Genomic DNA, 18,578 nt, shown 5'->3' on the forward strand with positions numbered 1-18,578 from the left:
AGAGAGAGAGAGAGAGAGAGAGAGAGAGAGAGAGAGAGAGAGAGAGAAAAGCACATCTCCTGATGTTTCCACCACTTCCAGCCAACTGTCAACTGGACAACCAGTGAGCCTTCAGCACTGAGTCACTGGGACTTTAAGATCCAAACTATAACAGCTTCTTTTCTGTCGCTCAAAGGGTTTGTGGACTGAGGCCTCCACTTTAGCTCCTCAACATCTATGTCTCTGGCATTTTCCACTGAAGTCTACCAAATTCAGATGTGTAGAACTCCTTTACCTGTCTAGTTACTCTCTTCTTGTTTGCTCTTGTAGGAGCTGGCATTGCAGCCCAAAGATGACATCATAGATAGAGCAAAAATGGAGGATACGTTGAAGAGGAGGTTTTTCTACGATCAAGCTTTTGCTATTTATGGAGGTAGGGGGTGAATGAAGCCACAGGGCATGGTGGGAAGCATGGCAGCATCTGGGCAGGCATGGTGCTGGAGAAGAAGCTGAGTTCTACGTCTTGATCAGAAGGCAGCCAGGACACTGTCTTCTGCAAGCAGCTGGGAGGAGGGTCTCTCCACGCTGAGCAGAGTCTGAGCGTGGTAAACCTCAGGCCCACCCCAACACTTCCTCCAGTAAGGCCACACCTCTTAGTAGTGCCACTCTCTTTGAGCCGAGCATTCTAATGTGTGTCTTTGGGGCCAAACCTATTCAAATTACTGTTTAGTCAAGAGCTTGACTTGCTAACTAATGTTTATTCAATTGTGTCAGATCCCATATAGGAGAGAAGTCATGCAATTTGCATTTTTGTTGATATTTGCATAATGTCCACTCTTAGTGCTCCCTACTCTGTTAATTACCCTCCCACCCCCTTTAGAAATTTATTTCTTTGTTTATATATATATTTTTTTCTGAGACAGAGTTTCTCTGTGTAGCCATGTCTGTTCTGTCCTAGAACTCTGTAGACCAGGCTGGCCTCAAACTCAGGTCCGCTTGCTTCTGCATCTTGAGTGCTGGGATTAAAGATGTGTGTCACCACTGTTGGCCTTTGTTTTTTATGGATAGTTTTCCTATACAGTACTGCAGTTGTTTTCCTTCCCTCTCTTCCTCCCATTTCATCCTCACTTTTTCTCTCATCTATATCCACCCCCTTTCTGTCTCTCCCTGGAAAACTAACGGATATCTAAAGGTTAATAAAATAAAATGTAATAAGAGAGGAAAAAAAAAACCCCAGATTGGAATGGAATGAAACAAACAGAAGAAAAAGAGCCCAAGAAGCAGATAAAGACACAGAGACTCACTCACCCACACTCAGGAATCTCATAAGAACGCAAAACTGGAAGCCATAATGCGTGCATAGAGGACCCTTAGGATGGAAAGAAAGAAAAGAATTAAAACATAAAAGAAATTTTCAGAAGGAAAAAGAAAGCACCCTGGCATGACCTTTGAGCTCCTTTTCTGTTGGCATCTCCTGCTGGGCATATGTCCTGCCCTTAGGAGTAGTTTGTGTCCCCAGTGAGAGTCCCTCAGAGAGAACCAACTTTTAGCCTCTGGGCTAGGGCTGGGGACATGTGTCTGCTTCTTTCAGTGCCAGGACCCCGTTTGGTGCAGACTCGTGCAGGCCCTGTGCATGTGCAGGCCCTGTGCATGCTGCCTCGGTCTCTTGAGTTCCCGTAGGTGTTGCTCCTATTGTTTAGAAGGCCTGCTCTCCTTGGTGTTCTGCATCCCCTCGGGCCTTACACTCTGCCACCTCTTCTGCAAAGTGCCCTGAGCACTGAGGGGAGGGAAAAGGCTGAGTGTATCAAGGTTTCTCACTCCATCTGAGAAATCTTGGAGCCTTTTTTCTCTTAGTGGGTAGTGATTACAAGCTCAGACATTAGGCATTTGCTGTGGCTGTGTATATATTGGTGCATTCTTCCTAAGGCCTGCTGGTGCCTGGGTATGTAGAGCATCATTGTAGTTCTGATACCTGGCTGCCCCTCCACACAGACCGCTGTCATACATGGGCCTTGGCTTATTCTTTGTGAGCATTGGTCAGGGAAGGTGTTCTTCAGGCTGGAAGATGACGCAAGTTTTTCTGAGTGCTATGAGAAAGGCCTAGGGTTAAACAGATCTCGAAGTGATCAGCCTGTAGTGCTTTGTCAGGGTATATTGCCTGGATTTGCTAAGCACATCTTTGAATGTTAAATGACAGCCCAAGTACCCAAAGTAAATCAGAGAATGCAGTGCTGGCCCTTAGGTCATTGTTCCCTGCCTGTGTAGCTGATTCTCCACATACATTGCAGTCTGCCTTTTCAGTGAGTAGAGGGAGCTTTTAGATTTCCCACGGTCAGCCAGCAGTAAGCAGTGCTCTTTGGCACAGAGGGCTTGCACTGTGGGCAACATCTGTGTCAGAGTGACAGGAAAAGCCATGTTTGCCTCTCTTCCTCACAGGTGTCAGTGGATTGTACGACTTCGGGCCAGTAGGATGTGCTTTGAAGAACAATATCATCCAGGCCTGGAGACAGCACTTTATCCAAGAGGAGCAGATCCTGGAAATTGACTGCACCATGCTCACCCCTGAACCAGTTTTAAAGTGAGCTTCTGCTTTGGTGGGAGAGGGCCTTTACAAGTTAATAGTTAACCCTATGATTACAAAAGCTATCTGTGCTCATTTAGAAAATTAGTGAAGAACAAACAAAAACAATACATACCTGCTGCTCACAGGTGGCCACGTTGAAATTGCTGTTTGTCCCCTTGTTCTGTATGTCCCAGTATATTCTGAGCATGACCAACACAGTGCGCTTTTCATGTAAGTGACCATTTACGTATGGAGTTAGATCTGTCATGAGCATTTTTGGAGCCATTGGGAGGTTCTGCAGGTCAGAGTGTTTTCCGGCAAAGCTGATAACCTTAGTTTAATAGTTAGACCCACATGGTATAGAGGGTGAACAGCTTGCCCTCTGACCTTGTCCCATACACCCACATACGGACATACAGTGAATGGATAATTTTAAAAAGCACTTTTTTTAATGATGGCATAGTGTTCTGTTTTACAAGTGTAACATAGTTGTTTAGTGTGCTGTCCTAGGGATTTAAGTTAAAGTATTTATGAATTTGTTTGCATTTGTGGATATTTCCTTGGTTATTTATTTTCATGGTGTAAATTGCATTCTCACCCAAATGCAAAGGTTAAGATTTACGATTATTGCAGGTAGGGTGGGGTTTCTGTAACCGTGCAAGAGGAATTCTTACCACTTTGTGTCTTGCCCTTATTACCATTTAATGCTGTCTGGGAAGGCACAGTTTTTATTATTCACCTCTTTGAGGTGCTCTTAGTAATCACGTCCCTGTTGATGAGTCTGTAAGCTCTGGATAAATTCGTTGAACTATTTGTCCCACTTATAGTAACTAAATACTAATGTCACTGTAGGTGAGGATCTACTGAGCTGTGAGTCTTAGCTCATCAGATCCTGATGGCTTTGGCCTTCGCTAAGCTTGAATTATCCTGAAATGTCCTACAGCCTTAAGACAGTTTGTAAATGTGTAGAATCTAGCTAATCTCTCTTTTCCTGGGCGAGAAATACTTGAGAGAGTAGAAGAGAGGCGTTTTCTCAGGGCATGTGTCTCTGTCTGCCGTATATTGTTACTTTAGATGGAGTTTCCATCTTGATATGCATGAATCTAAACTCTGGGTAAACATACTTATAGGCATAATTTTTTTGCACCTATTTTTAATAAGGGTTCAACCTCTCCTCTAGCCCACCACCCAGCAGAGGTAGTGGAAGAGAAAAGTTATAGGATATGGGGGAAGCGGACCTGTTCTGCAGTAGTTCTTTGGGGGCAAGCTTGATCTTCTTTGGCAGCAGTTCAGTCCTGTGGTAAACATCAAACATGATTCAGCAGCTGCAGACCAGTTCTCTAGGCAGGCAGACAACAGGCTCGAACCAGCAGCCGCAGTCCAGTCCTTTCAGCAAGCAGCTGTAGTTCAATCCTGAAGAAACCGCCTGTCTTGCCAACCGGCCTGAGATGAAGCTGCAGGAGCTAAAAGCTGCTGTGGGGATCTCAGGAGCAGTTCTTGGGCAAGTTTCTCTCAATGTCGGAGTTACCACAAGTTGAGCTCAACAACACAACGTAAGGCAAACCAATACATGCCTGTGGTGAGCAGAGAATTAGAGAGGTAGAGCAAACCAAACCCAGGCTCAGTGCTCATCCCCCACTGTCTGTGGGGTCATATTTATCAAGTGTCCCCTCACATATGTCTGCTTCAGGATAACATTCTTTCACGTGCTTGCTCTAGCAAGACATCCTTTCCCCTGTGTGTCCCAGCAGACCATCATTTGACGTAACTAACTTTCCAGAGAACTAGAAGTTTCCATAGGGGATCTCGGCTAAGGTGACATCGTGTGTTCACTTGTTGGTTTACTTGTTCACTTAGGACCTCTGGCCATGTAGACAAATTTGCTGACTTCATGGTGAAGGACATGAAGAACGGAGAGTGCTTCCGAGCGGACCACCTGTTGAAAGGTATGTGTCTGCATCTTTCTTGTGCTTGATCAAAACAAGGTTGAACTTATTTCTCAAGTTTTTCCGTTTTTTAAAAATGGGCTTGTAGTTTTAACATATTCAGATTAAACATATATTTCAAGCTTATGTTACAGAGTCACCTACAGATTAGTTATATTCAGATAATAATTTTTCTAATCAGCAAGTGATTAAGACATTATTATGGGCCGGGACTGTAGCTCAGTGGTAGACTGCTTAGCATGTTTAGAGTCCTGGATTCCATCATCAGCACAAGGTTTTCTACCTAGGTAATATCAAGACCTCCCTGCGAAGTGTCAGCGAACAAATAGAAGATAAGAACACTAGCTTCGGGTCCTGGAGAGATGACTGTTCTTTCAGAGGTCCTGAGTTCAGTTCTCAGCAACCACATAGTGGCTCATGACCATCTATAATGGGATCCGGTGCCCTTTTCTGGTGTGTCTGAAGAGAGCAATAGTGTACTCATATATATAAAATAAATAAGTAATATGTTTATTTATATATAGTATATAAATTATATATATACACACACACACACACACACACACACATATATATATATATATATATATATATATATATATATATGATTTATTTAATATTATAATTAAGTACACTGTAGCTGTCTTCAGATACCCCAGAAGAGGGCATCAGATCTCATAATGGGTGGTTGTGAGCCACCACGTGGTTGCTAGAAATTGAACTCAGGGCCTTCAGTAGAGCAGTCAGTGCTCTTACCTGCTGAGCCATCTCTCCAGCTCCTCCCCCCAATATATATTTTTTAAAAAGAACACTGGCTTTGTATTTGTCTTCATTACCCAGCATTGGCGCTCAGAATGTGCCCTCCTTCCTTGCTGGAAACTGTCGCTTACCAGCACTGTTCTTCTAGCTCATTTACAGAAACTGATGTCGGATAAGAAGTGCTCTGCTGAGAAGAAGTCAGAGATGGAAAGTGTCTTGGCCCAGGTGAGCAGTCGGGAGACACATCAGAACAACCCTCGGCTTTCGGGAGTTCCGCCTAAGCAAAATGCATTTACAGTTTTTCTTACACTATGTCAGTCATGGAACATACATTACATTTTCTTCTGTGGCTAAAGACAGCAGTTGTGATCCTAACTTCTCTTCTTCGTCTTCTCATCGGAGTCTCTGTCTAGCCCAGAGTAGTCTAGATCTCACAATGTAGCCCAAGCTGGCCGCCAGCTTGAAGTGATCCCCCTGCCTCAGCCTCTCAGCTGTTGGGATTACAAGTGTAGCCTGGCTCTGAAGCCCATTTCTTTCCATCACTGTCTAAAACTGGGCAGAGAGCGCCAACGTTTGCTGGCTTGTTTTGGTTTTGTCAAGTTTACTCATTCACCTTGTGAGGGAAGGGTGGCCCCTGCTGTGGTCTAGGGTGAGGCCAGAGGACAGCTTTAGGGGTCAGGTGGTGCTCTCCCTCCACTGCTTAGATCCCTGGGTATTAACTCAGGCTGTCAGGCTTGGCGCCGAATACCCTTTCCCACTGAACCTTCCCACCTACCCCCTTTGGGTTTTTTGTTTGCTTGTTTGTTTTAAAATCTTTTTTAATTGGGATTCCTCATCAGCCTTCACCACCATGCTGATTTTTAACATTTTGTGTTTCTTTCATGGAAATTGCTAGACTCTTTGCTACCCTTAGACTATTTTTCTTTTAATCATTCACATTCTTCTCTGATAATTAGCTTAGCCTTCCAATGTCAGATGTGAGATTTTCTTCTTCATTTAAACACTGTGTTAGTCTGCCTGCTTACCCGTCTAGCAGTGTCAGTCCCTGTGGTGTACAGTTTGTCCCTTGCCCAGAGCTTGTCACACTAATGTTGTTAAGTTTAGAAAGTTATTATTATTTTTAATTATAGTTGTACTATAGTTGCAGCTCTTTCCAGCGCTAGAGTGGAGCTGTGGCCTCAGTCTCACGGGTTCCTTCTATTTCCTTCCTTTTCCAAGGCTTCACGTTTATTAAAGGGAAATGAGAGACACTGATAATTGTCCTTGATTTATTTTATTTTTTGTTTTTGGAGACAGGGTTTCACTACGTAGCTCTGGCTGTCCTGCCTCCCCAGTGCTGGGATTAAAGCTGTGCACCATTACACCTGCGTTTCCCTTCTGATTTTTTGTTTTCCGTTCAGCATTATTACTAAGGATATTGCCATATATATGCCTTGGAGAGTGTCTTTGATCTCACCTGATGCTTTCATTTCCAAGTAAAGTAAACTTTGAGACCTGGGACCTGTGATTGCAGTTTGAACACTAGACTTTGGTATTCAGGACAGTGATTTTTGTTGCAGTTGTTATATATAAAACCTCAGTGAAGAGTGAGAGTGGCAGCTGATGCAGTTCTCAGAAACGGCCTCTAGCCTCATGGCTCAAAGCCCAGCTGGTATGGAGCCACGTCATGGCAAAGCCACATTAGTTCATGCCGTGATCCCAGTGCCGCTGTGGGACTGTGGGAGCTCCTCTGAAGCACGGATTTATTCATCCATAGAAGGGCTCTTTCTGTGTGTGGACTCAGCCACTGATGCTTGCTTCCTGTTTCCCTGTCTGTCTGTGTGGTCTCAACTGTGACTGCTTACTTCCCTTGCTTCCCCTCACCCCCAATCTTGTTGACCTTTGTCTGCATATAGAGATTTGTAAAGTCAGTTTAAAAAAATGTTTTTTAAAGATTTATTTATTTATTATACGTAAGTACACTGTAGCTGTCTTCAGACACCCCAGAAGAGGGCGTCAGATATCATTACGGATGGTTGTGAGCCACCATGTGGTTGCTGGGATTTGAACTCAGGACCTTCAGAAGAGCAGTCAATGCTCTTAACTGCTGAGCCATCTCTCCAGCCCCCAGTTTTAAAACTTTTTATTGCAAAAAAGTAAAAAATAAAAATTAGAAAATATAATTGAAAGGTAAAAAAAAATCCTTTAAAATTCCATGAAATGAGTTTTTTTACTTTATGGAATATGAATAAATGTAAGAGAACAAATTTAGTCTCTGTTCACATGGCTCTGCAATCATTAGAGTTTAGACACTTGGCAAGTGCTCTTCTCCATGGGGCCGTCACTGAGCATGACCCAGGCCCATGAGATGATGAGCATTCCAAAATGACCTTGTCCTCTGACTGAAGAAAATGAGGAAGAAAATGAGGAAGACTTCCTCTTTGATCGATGCCTCTATCTTGCTTTAAACAATTTGTTAGATCCTTACTATCCATCGAAAAGTGCACGGGCCATCATTTTCATAAAGCCCAAATGGATGCAGTGAGTTCCCACCTGTCTGCATGGTTTTGTGCTGTTCTGTTTCCGTTAGTAGTAGCTGTCACGAGGGTCGGACTGTCTGGTTTGAGCTGCGGGAGTGTCCGCTGAGTCAGTGCACCTTAGCACTCTTCAGGAACTTCCTTGCTCACTGATGTGACAGGATGCTCTTAGTCTCGTTGTGTTTGCTTCATGTCTCAGGCCTGGAGTCAACCGTTTTTTCCCCTGGCAGACCTTGTCCTTGTTAGTGGGTTTTTACTGGTTAGTGGGCTGGTGACCTGCGCTTAGTGTGGCTGGAACAGTGGTGGGTCGCAGCTGCAGATAGTACTTGATCTTGTGCCTTGTTCTGTAACGTTTGCACTCATTATCTTTTCTATGTGGCCCTTAGCTTGATAACTATGGACAACAAGAACTTGCGGATCTTTTTGTGAACTATAATGTAAAATCTCCCACCACTGGCAATGACCTGTCCCCTCCGGTACCTTTTAACTTAATGTTCCAGACCTTCATCGGGCCTGGAGGAAATATGCCTGGGTACGTATTGCTTTTCATTTATTTGTTTATCTAACACACTTATTAAAATTGCCTGTGACAAAGGGTAAAGCTCAGGGCCAAGAGGAAACTGCAGGCTCATGAGCTAAAGCAGGATGGGGTTGTGTTTGCTGAAGTCCATGATCATCAGACCTTCCAGTAAGCTTCCAGGATGGGCGGCGGGCAGAGAGTGTTTTTATGTCATTGTGTATATATTATATTTAGAAATGATTGAATCCATCCATTGCAGTTTTCATTTTGTGCCGTGTTGTAACTAATAACTAGAGTTACTAGTCATGTGTGGCTTTTTAGCATTTAAAAAGAAGCCAGTGTTTCTGAGGATTGAATTTCAACATTCATTTTATTTTCACTTAACGTAGATCTATCTAGTGGCCCATGGTGCTGGAGAGTGTGGGTCCAGCACACACTCTTAAAATATAAGACAGCTTTTATGAGGTGGTGAGATGACTCAGCGGTTAAGAGCTGGAGTCCAGATTACCGGGGTGGGGGTGGGGTGGAGGTGGGGAGGGGTTAGCAAGGGAGAAGGGAAGGGGGGGAAAGACAGCTTTTATGCAGGCAGCAGAGCTGCCAGTTTTGAGGCTCTGCATATGTAGGCCTGTCTCACTTCCCTTGACTCTGCACACACAGCATAAGATCATGTGCAGTTCCTTTTCTCTTTTAATGCAATGTGGGCCTTGATTTTTTTTTTCCCCCTTAACACTCCCCCCCTTTTTAATATTTCAACCTGACATACCTTTGTATAAGTATGTAATTTTCAAGCAGTGAAAGGTACTTTTCTTAGGTTAATCCTCTCCACCATGTGGGTTCCAGTGACTGAACTCAGGTTCGTAGCTGTGGCAGCAAGCAGACTTCCTATCGAGAGCCACCTTCAGCCTGTGCTGGCTAGTTTTATACTAGCTTGACATGAACTAGAGTTACCTGGAGAGAGAGAGCATCAGCTGAGAAAAATGAGATCTCAGCTGTAAGTCGTTTTCTTAATTAGTGGTTGATGGGTGGGGCTGTCTGTGGACTGAGGATCCTGGGTTCTGTAAGAAAGTGGGAGGAGCTAATCACCAAGCAGCACTGCTCCATGGCATCTGCATCAGCTCCTGCCTCCAGGTTCCTACTGCATTAAAGTTCCTGTTCTGATTTCAGTAATGCACAGTGCTAAGGAAGTGTAAGCTGAGTAAACCCTTTCCCTTCTGGGTTGCTTTGTTCATCATGTTTCATCACAGCTGCAGAAACCCTAACTAGGACACGGGCCATTTTAGGAAATAATCTAAAAGGAAAAAAAACCATAAGTATTTTAGTTGAAAGTAAGAATAGCTTATTTGTCTATTGACTTGAGAGAGGTTAAAATAATTGTAGTAAAGTAGATCATTTCAGTCTGACGTTCAGTCACAGTTAACCTGTGAGCATTTACTTATTTAAAATTAGGAAAAGTATAAGATCATACAGGAAATGGCATAGTTTTATACACACTACTTAGAATATACCCTGTAGCCACACTTATATTTTAATGAAACCTGGAAAGGGCCATAAAAATGAATAGGTGTTTTGTTAGAATGAAAGACAGTAAACTTCAGGGTTTCTTTTTCTTGGTTTTAAACTTGTTTTACTATTTTGCAGTAAGCCTCTAGGAACACTTTTGAAGTGAATATTTTGCACAGAGTCTTTTCTGAAGTTAGAGAGGGCACTGGCTGTAATGCTGTTGTGGTTTGAGTGAGCACACCCTCTTGGTCTTACAGATTTGCACACTCAGCCCAGCTGATGAATTGTTTGGAAGGCTCCTTGTTGGTGTAGGTGTGTCCTTGTTGGAGGAAGTGTGTTGCTCTGTGGGATTCAAAGTTTTGTGTAGATCCTCCCAGATCATCCTACCTCTCTACCACCTAACCTCATGTTCTTACTCTTTCAAAACAGCAACATGCTCCGAGAACCAAAACAAAATCTAACACGAACACACACACACACACACCCACACACACCCACACACACACCTGTTCCTGGGCATGAGACCTTCCCCGGAGTGTGGTTGATATACCCAGCAACACACTCCATTGTAAAAAACATTGTTTTTTTTCCCAGTAGGTATCAGTTGCAAATAGCGTCTTGGTTAGGGCTGGGATTCTGTGCCCACTTCCCCTTCTCAGTGATGGAACTCTACGTGGCCCAGACCTGTACAGACCTTGTGCATGCTACCATGGTTTCTGTGAGGTCATGTGTACATCAGCCCTGTTGTCTGTGTAAGATACTGTTTCCTGGGAGTTATCCACCACCCCTGGCTCTCTGAATCTTTTCACCTCCTTTCCCACACAGGTCTCTGAGCTGTGAAGGGAGGGGTGTAATGAAACCATACCAGTTAGACTGAGTGCTCCGAAGTCTCTCACTGCACATTGTTCAGTTGTGGTCCATGTTAATTACCATCCTCTGAGAGAAGCTTCTCTAGTGTGGGTTGAGTGCTCTGATGTTTAGGTACAGTAGTGTGTCATTAGGCATAATTTAATAATAGTTTCCCTTAGGCCTATTACCTGTGTAGTTTCGGCTCTTGGCCCCTTTAGCAGTATCAAGTACTGTTCCATTTCATGAAGTGGGCTATAAGTTGGAGTTTTTAAACAGGTGGTTGGTTATCCTAACACTGCGCTACTATTGCACTAGTGTATCTTGCAGGCAGGTATGTCTAGTACCATGAAAGCTAGTTAGTCGGGATGAAGTTTCAAGTTCTCCATGTTTGATGACATAATAAGTAAGTTGTGTTTTTAGCATAGGACCTTACTGTCAGGTTGTGGAGAGCAACCAGTAACTTGTGATATTTGGGGAGGCCCATGAAACCCTTTGGCCAATGACTAAATATAACCCAATTTCAGACACTGGTAGCATAAGTTGTCTCCTTGGGGTATTGTCTCTCATGTTATATGTTGACTTTGTTTTTTTAAAGGAAGCTTCTATAGTAGTAGGTTTCCTTATGCCTTTTCAAAAGGCCATTAGTGTTAGTGCCCCTAAAAGATCCTAGGGTCTTTCACCAGGAGATCTCTACATCATCGACAAAATAGCAGGACGCAGTTAACACAGTCAGCAGCCTTTTTGTACAAATAACAAACATGCTGAGAAATCACCAAGGAAGCAATACCTTGGATAATGGATGGAATAGGAAAAAAACAGATTCTGAGTGAAGTAACCTAGACCTCAAAAGACAAGTACTACATTTCCCCTTATATGTGAATGTTAGTATTTAACGTTTCAATAATTATACACTGTAATCCAAGTAGTCAGAGGGGTGGGGAAGTAGAATGTAGTGTAGGAGAGAGAAAGGGGGAACTAGAAAGGGAGGGTTAAGTGGAGTGGGAGATGGGAGAGGGAACAGGGCAAGCGAGGGAATATGGGAGCTTAGGAAAGAGAGTATCCAGCTGCTTAAGGTTTCAGAGGGTTAGAGTCTGACGTCAAAGTGAAGGCATGGTGGCAGGAACCAACCACAAGCAGGAGGCAGAGAGCACTTTGGGAATGACGGGAATCTTTTGAAACCTCAGTCTACCACCAGTGACACAGCTCCTCCAACAAGGCCGTGCTTTCTAGTACTTCCCCAAACAGCCCCGTCAACTGGGTACCAAGTATTCAAACTTGGGGATGAGTGGGGCCATTCTCATTCAGACCACTGTCGCGACACTCAGAGAAGTTGACTTGGCGTGAAGCGATAAGGAGAGTTTGGATGGCATTTTGGCCATCCCAAGTTCTTAGTCTGTCCCCATGGTTCTGTGGGAGTGTTTGCTCCTTAGGGCAAGATCTCTTCCTTTGAAAATCTTTTATTTAGGCCTTAAGTATAATTTTACTGTGAAAAAGATAGTTGTGGGAGTTTACTTGTAACCGGCTTTGTTTTATTGGAAAGCACATTGTCTTACTTGTAACAGACTGGTTTATTTAATTTTACAGATATCTGAGACCAGAAACTGCACAGGGAATTTTCCTGAATTTCAAACGACTTTTGGAATTCAACCAAGGGAAATTGCCTTTTGCTGCTGCCCAGATTGGAAACTCCTTCAGAAATGAGATCTCGCCTCGGTCTGGGCTGATCCGAGTCAGGTACGCACTGTTGGCGTCGGGATGGAGGTGGAAACCGCCACACTTGTACTTTAACCTTGATCACAGTTTGTTTCTGTTTTTTTCTAAGTGTACCCTCTGGTAAAGGTGGCAGTTTTGATTAACGAAAGGGAAGAGCAAAGATGAGAGCGTCCGGTTCCTACTTGGTCTGAATTCATTTCTTTGCTCACCAGCTCCTGAGGGTGTAGAGATCATGATGTTAACGATGATGTTAAAACTAGTGCATTTCTGTCAGTGCTGTGGAGTACAGGGTCGGACGGGTCTCTGACTCTGTCTCTGTCTTTCTCTTGCTCGTGTGTGCGTGTGCGTGTGCATGTGTGTGTCCCTGTCCTGGGCAGGTGGCTTTGCTGGAAGCTGTGTCCTGGATGCACCCTCTTGTAGGTGCCTGTGTATAGGTGTAAGCCTGTAGGGGTTTACGACAGGGCGGCTGGCAAGCCAACACCGCTGAGTTCGTACACCTGCCTGTCTGACATCCTGCTCTGTCTGGTGTGAGTGAGAAGGGCACTGGTTAGTCTCTTTCTCTAGAAACTTACCATGATTTAAGTTTATGATTTCCACATTTCTTTTTGACATCTTCATTCTGAGCACTTTATTCCATACAAACATAGGTTGTGTAGCCACACATACACCCCTGGACTGGTGACCAAAGGCAAGCTCGCGACCAGTCTGTCTTCTGTAGATCATTGCCTTTCAGTTGTCACTTTGGAGGCCACAACCTTAACCCTTCAGCAGGTACTGAGATGGTAATATTATTAGTGCGTTAGTAACTGCAGTTGACATGAAGTTTTCTATAGAACACACGGGAAGACTTTGACAGCGGTACTTGGGGGATTCTGGGTAGGACCCTTAAGCCGTCTTCTCTGCACAGTAAAAGTTAATTCCTATTAGCCCCAGTGTAAGTTCTGTGAGGTCACAGCACCATATTCACCTGCATTTTCATGTGTACACATTTTATAGTTGTTGAAAGATAATTAAGACTTAGTGCTCTGGGACCAAGGAAAAAAGTGCCATTAACGAGTAAAATTAAAAACCCAGGGCTCTTGGCAGTACATTTCATGTGTTTAGGGCCAATCTCTGCAATTTGTGTTGCTTCTAAAACATCTGTGATAATCGCGAGAGTACACCAGTGAGATTGTGTCCATTTTTAAAAAAGATTTTGACTCATAAAATTAACTTAAACCACTCTCCCTTCCCCTGTAATAGCTACTAAATTGCAGTTCAGAGAAATCTCTTTGGAAAACCATTGCCATGTGCGTACTTATTTCGTCATTATGTGCTGAGCTTGATCGTGGCTTGTTCAGTTCATGCCCAGCGTCCCTTGCCTAGAATCATGCTTTATTTAGACGCTCTCACTCTAACGAGACCATCTGTTTGGTGCCATTATCAGTCATTTTCTTGTTTGGAGCTATAAAACACAGTCAATCAACCTGCTTTAAAACCTGGAGAACCATTTCAGTTCACTTCTAATTTCCTATTCTTCGAAAAGTAAATGTCTGTGACTTCCTTTGGTATATATTTATGCAGAGATCTGATGCTTTAAGCAGAGTCATTTTATGTGGCTGTTACTATCCAGCATTTTGTTTCTCTTCTATGTGACCTTTGCTTGTTTCCTATTAATCTGCTTTTTAAAATTACTTTTTTTTAAAAAGATTTATTTATTTATTATATATGTAAGTACACTGTAGCTGTCTTCAGACACTCCAGAAGAGGGAGTCAGCTCTTGTTAAGGATGGTTGTGAGCCACCATGTGGTTGCTGGGATTTGAACTCTGCACCTTTGGAAGAGCAGTCGGGTGCTCTTACCCACTGAGCCATCTCACCAGCCCTTAAAATTACTTTTATTTATAACCGATACTCGGTTATAGCTATATAGAAAGGATTACTATTGAGAGGAGTGGTTATTTCTGTTGTTGTGGTTATTTCGTTGTTAGGGCTCACACCTAAGACCTTGAGCGTGCCGAGCCTGCTTTCTACCACAAGTTGTATCCTAGGCCAGTTATTGGTGTTTTTTAAAAGAGCAATCTCCTACACAAACCTAATCCAGAAATCTTTGGGTAATTTCTTTAGGAAGCCAGTCGTAAGAAAAGCCCGGGGTTGGGGCCCTTTGGAGTGAGCAGCTGGAAATGGGAGCCTTGTTGACAGACTTAGTTATACAGTTAGGCATGCAGATTTTGATCTTGTTTTTCCTTCTAGGGAATTCACAATGGCAGAGATTGAGCACTTTGTAGATCCCACTGAGAAAGACCATCCTAAGTTCCAGAGTGTGGCCGACCTCTGCCTTTATTTGTACTCAGCAAAAGCCCAGGTCACTGGACAGTCTGCTCGGAAGATGCGTCTGGGAGATGCTGTTGAACAGGTAAGATTCTGGGGGAACTGATGTAGATGATGCCCAGTGAGCAGTGGCAGGAGTTGGCAGCTTGGTTGTGCACTGAGTAATGAAATAGTTGACTCTGGTGATATTTTTTCTTACTTATTTTGCAGCAGTGTAGGTCAGGCAAGTGCCTGAACTATATTTACAGCCCTGACAGTTTTTGTATTTTGTGGTATTGATGCGCAAACCTAGGTTCTTGTTGAGCAAGTGACCTAGCTCTAAGCTGCAGTTCCAGTCCCCATATAGTGTTTGTTTTATATAGAATTTACTTTGTGGTATTAGTATCAAGAGAGAAAATGATCTGAACCACCAATTCTGGGCCAACGGTTCTCAGATGGGCCTGGGAAGTGGCCCAGCAGGCTGACCGGCTGTGAAGTTTGATGACTTGAGTTTGATTCCAGGACCCACATGGTGGAAGGAGAGGACCAACTCCTGAAAGTTGTCCTCTGCCCACACACAGCATTTAAAAATTGGTCTTAGTTTCAACTATCCTGTATCTAACTGATTTGCAATTTGATTTAACAATTTGCACAACTTTGGAAGAGACAGAAATTTACCCAGGGAAAGCAAGCACCAAGGGATCCAAGCCCCCGTGTTTGCCCACAGCATGGGCTTTAGGCCTTGTATATTTCATTGTTTCTTTAAATATCTGCCTGGAGAAATGAGTGAGTGAATGCCCTCATTAGCTGCTTCCCAATAGTGAATGGCTCGCCTGGAAAGCACTCAGCTTCTTCTAACTTAGAAGTATACAAGAAGAGGTATCACCCGCTCCCCAGGAGTAATGCCATAAGCAGAGCAACTTGGGAGGGAAGGGTTTATTATAAACACTTATTGGTAGGCTATAGTCCATCACTGAGGGGAGCTGGGTAGGAGCTTGAAGCAGAAGCCAATAGAGAAATGCTAGTTACTGGCTTGCCTCTCAGCTTACTAAGGTACCGTTCTTATACACCTCAGGTCTACCTCCCAGGGATGGTATCGCCTGTAGTGGATTATGAATCAGCAATCTACAGGGGGTCTCTGTGTCCATGACCAGCAGAATAACTGTCCTCAGGAGATAATCTAGTTCAGTTCAGTGTGATTCAGTAGTCAGTATTGGTTCAAACTTTGAGAGTCTGACCACAGGCATATTTAAGCACACCACAATTTGAAGAAAAAAAAAAAAAGTTTCCTGGTGATAAGTAACTCAGTCCTATGTGCACAACAAGGCTTAAGACGTGTCTCCGTGGAACTCTTTGTAAAGTACAAGTAACATCTTAACTGAGAAACCGGGCTCAAGAAAACAGATAGTGCCATAGATTGAGACAAAGAAGCCCAAGATAAGAGTCCTGGGGAGGATCAGCTGTGGCCTGGCCACACAGATAGCTCAGAGGTCACCCGGCTGTCATCCAAGTTTGTTCCCAGCTTTCTTCCCAGTTCTGTCTTCTGGGTGGAGAGCGGGTTCTGCATCTCTCCCTTTGAATAGACACCCTACCTATGTGCTTACTGTTATGGCTTCCTTAGTGCTTATCTGTGAGCACAAGGACTTGCATGCCTTCCACAGCAGTCAAGAAAATATCCACTGGCCAGTATGGTGGACGCAGTTCCTCAGTTTAGATTCCTACTCAGGGATACCTAGGTTTTTGTCAAGTTGATAAAACTAACCAGTAGACATCCTTGCAGTGATGGGAGATAGGGCTAGATGGTATCTAAGGTCCAATACTAAAGTTATAAACTGATATGTTCTATATGGAGCAGATGAATTTCAGTGGACAAGAAGACATTTTTTAGAACAAACAAAACCTCAATATATCTGTTTAGTTTGTTAATTTAAGTTAGGCTTATGTGTGACTGGATGTAGAAAGTGTATGGTATAGGGCTGAGTCAGTTGGACAGATGTGTTAGACATTTTGTTGTTTGTGTTGTTTTTCAAGGCAAAGTCTCACTGTTTAGCCCTGGCTGTCCTGGAACTCACTATGTGACCAGGCTAGCCTGAGATCTGCCTGGCTCTGCCTCCCAAGTGTTAGAACCCAATGTCTTAGATATATTTTGAATAACTTCATTATTAACTTGTTACCTTGGCATTTTAAAAATAACTTAAGATCACCTTGTGGGTATTTGACATTGTTCTTTCAGTAGGAAGAACGTTGACTGTGTGTGTCCTGTTTTCAGTAAACTGAAGTAGCCAGGTATGCAGGTAGACAGAGTGCCTCAGCCTTCAGAGATATTAACTTGTACCTTTCTTCTTTGCTGCTCTTCTATTTGTTCAGGGTGTGATTAACAACTCAGTGTTAGGCTATTTTATTGGCCGCATCTACCTCTACCTCACGAAGGTTGGAATATCTCCTGATAAACTCCGCTTCCGGCAGCATATGGAGAATGAGATGGCCCATTACGCCTGCGACTGCTGGGATGCCGAGTCCAAAACGTCCTATGTGAGTAGCCCGCAGTGATGCTTTACACCACTGCTTACTGCTCTTCATGCCAGAGTGGACCAAAGAACTAACCAGACAGCAGTTACCTTGTAAAGAGGAGCCACCCTATGTGTTGGAAAGCCCTTGGGAGACAGATAGCTGCTTTAGCTAGGGAGGGAAGGGTGATGGTGGGGTGGCACAGGTGTGTCTGTTCTTGGGGGCATAGTGCTATACCATTCCTCAGTGGAGCTGTGATGGGCCGGCCTCCTGACAGGCATCTAGCAAACACTGGCAGTGGTGGTAGGGTTAAAAGCATTTCCCCTTAGAGAATTATTTGGTAGATTTAGAAGATAGATTCTGGTCTCTTTCTCTCTTTGTATTTGATAAAAATCCAGAGATCTTCAGATCACCCCCATCATGTCCTTCCATTCCAGTCCCATGTTTAGGAATGAAAATCAGCAGGATATAGCTAACTTCTGTGTGTGGGTAGTGTTGGAGATACCTGAGCAAGACCTGAGTCTCTGGCTCTTCCCGCTGCATGTTGGAGAGGCATCTTCATGGACAGGGAGAGAAGCTGCTGTGTCTCAGGGTCCCTGAGCTACATGAGATCATTGGCTTTGTGTGTTACTTTTATAAAACGCAGTCATCTCTGTTAGCACAGGCTGGCATAAGTCATAAACCTCTTGCCTGAGCCTTCCCAGTGCTAGGATTAGCAGGTCTCCAACATTCCCGATTTCTAGATGATTTTTCTGTGGATAACATGCATGTGTAAATGTGTGATAGCATGCATATCTCTATTGTTTGGACTTTGGGTTTTTTGTTTGTTTGAATCAAGATCTCACATAGCCCAGGTTATTCTCAATTACCCATGTAGCCAAGGCTAGCCTTAAACCTGTCCTCCTGTCTGTCCATCGCTGGGCTTCCAGGCTTGCAGGCTGCTGGTGGTGCTGCTTTGGACATTTTCTTTTTGCCTTTTTTGGACTTAGATAAGAAATACGAAAGTCTGTTCTTTGCAAGCTTGTTTGGTGTGTGTGCTGCTGTGTTGCTTTCCTGGGAAACCATATAGAAATGCTTGCTTACCACAGAGAGGGCAAAGACAAACCAAAGAGACAGTTCCTTTCAAATTCAGCTTGTTGAGTCACTGAGTGTCTTAGGGTTTCTATTCCTGCACAAACATCATGACCAAGAAGCAAGTTGGGGAGGAAAGGGTTTATTCAGCTTACACTTCATGCTGCTGTTCATCACCAAGGAAGTCAGGACTGGAACTCAAGCAGGTCAAAAAGCAGGAGTTGACGCAGAAGCCATGGAGGGATGTTCTTTACTGACTTGCCTCCCCTGGCTTGCTCAGCCTGCTTTCTTATAGAACCAAGACTACCAGCCCAGAGATGGCACCNCCAACAAGGGGACCTCCGCCCTTGATCACTTAGAAAATGC

The 18,578-nt window shown here is 43.8% G+C and overlaps 1 protein-coding gene across 1 annotated transcript in view; it reads left to right on the plus strand.

Annotated features, from left to right (window-relative positions):
* The window catches only part of Gars (glycyl-tRNA synthetase), a 41,230-nt gene that overhangs the window by 10,020 nt on the left and 12,632 nt on the right, over window positions 1–18,578 (plus strand). The window contains exons 3-10 of the mRNA XM_021190591.1: window positions 310–412; window positions 2,416–2,557; window positions 4,400–4,488; window positions 5,396–5,472; window positions 8,150–8,295; window positions 12,217–12,366; window positions 14,577–14,739; window positions 17,001–17,165. Of these exons, the coding sequence (XP_021046250.1) occupies window positions 310–412; window positions 2,416–2,557; window positions 4,400–4,488; window positions 5,396–5,472; window positions 8,150–8,295; window positions 12,217–12,366; window positions 14,577–14,739; window positions 17,001–17,165 (1,035 nt within the window). The remainder of the gene's footprint in view (window positions 1–309; window positions 413–2,415; window positions 2,558–4,399; window positions 4,489–5,395; window positions 5,473–8,149; window positions 8,296–12,216; window positions 12,367–14,576; window positions 14,740–17,000; window positions 17,166–18,578) is intronic.

The sequence above is a fragment of the Mus pahari genome, chromosome 2 (genome assembly GCF_900095145.1).
Source record: "Mus pahari chromosome 2, PAHARI_EIJ_v1.1, whole genome shotgun sequence".
NCBI lineage: Eukaryota > Metazoa > Chordata > Mammalia > Rodentia > Muridae > Mus > Mus pahari.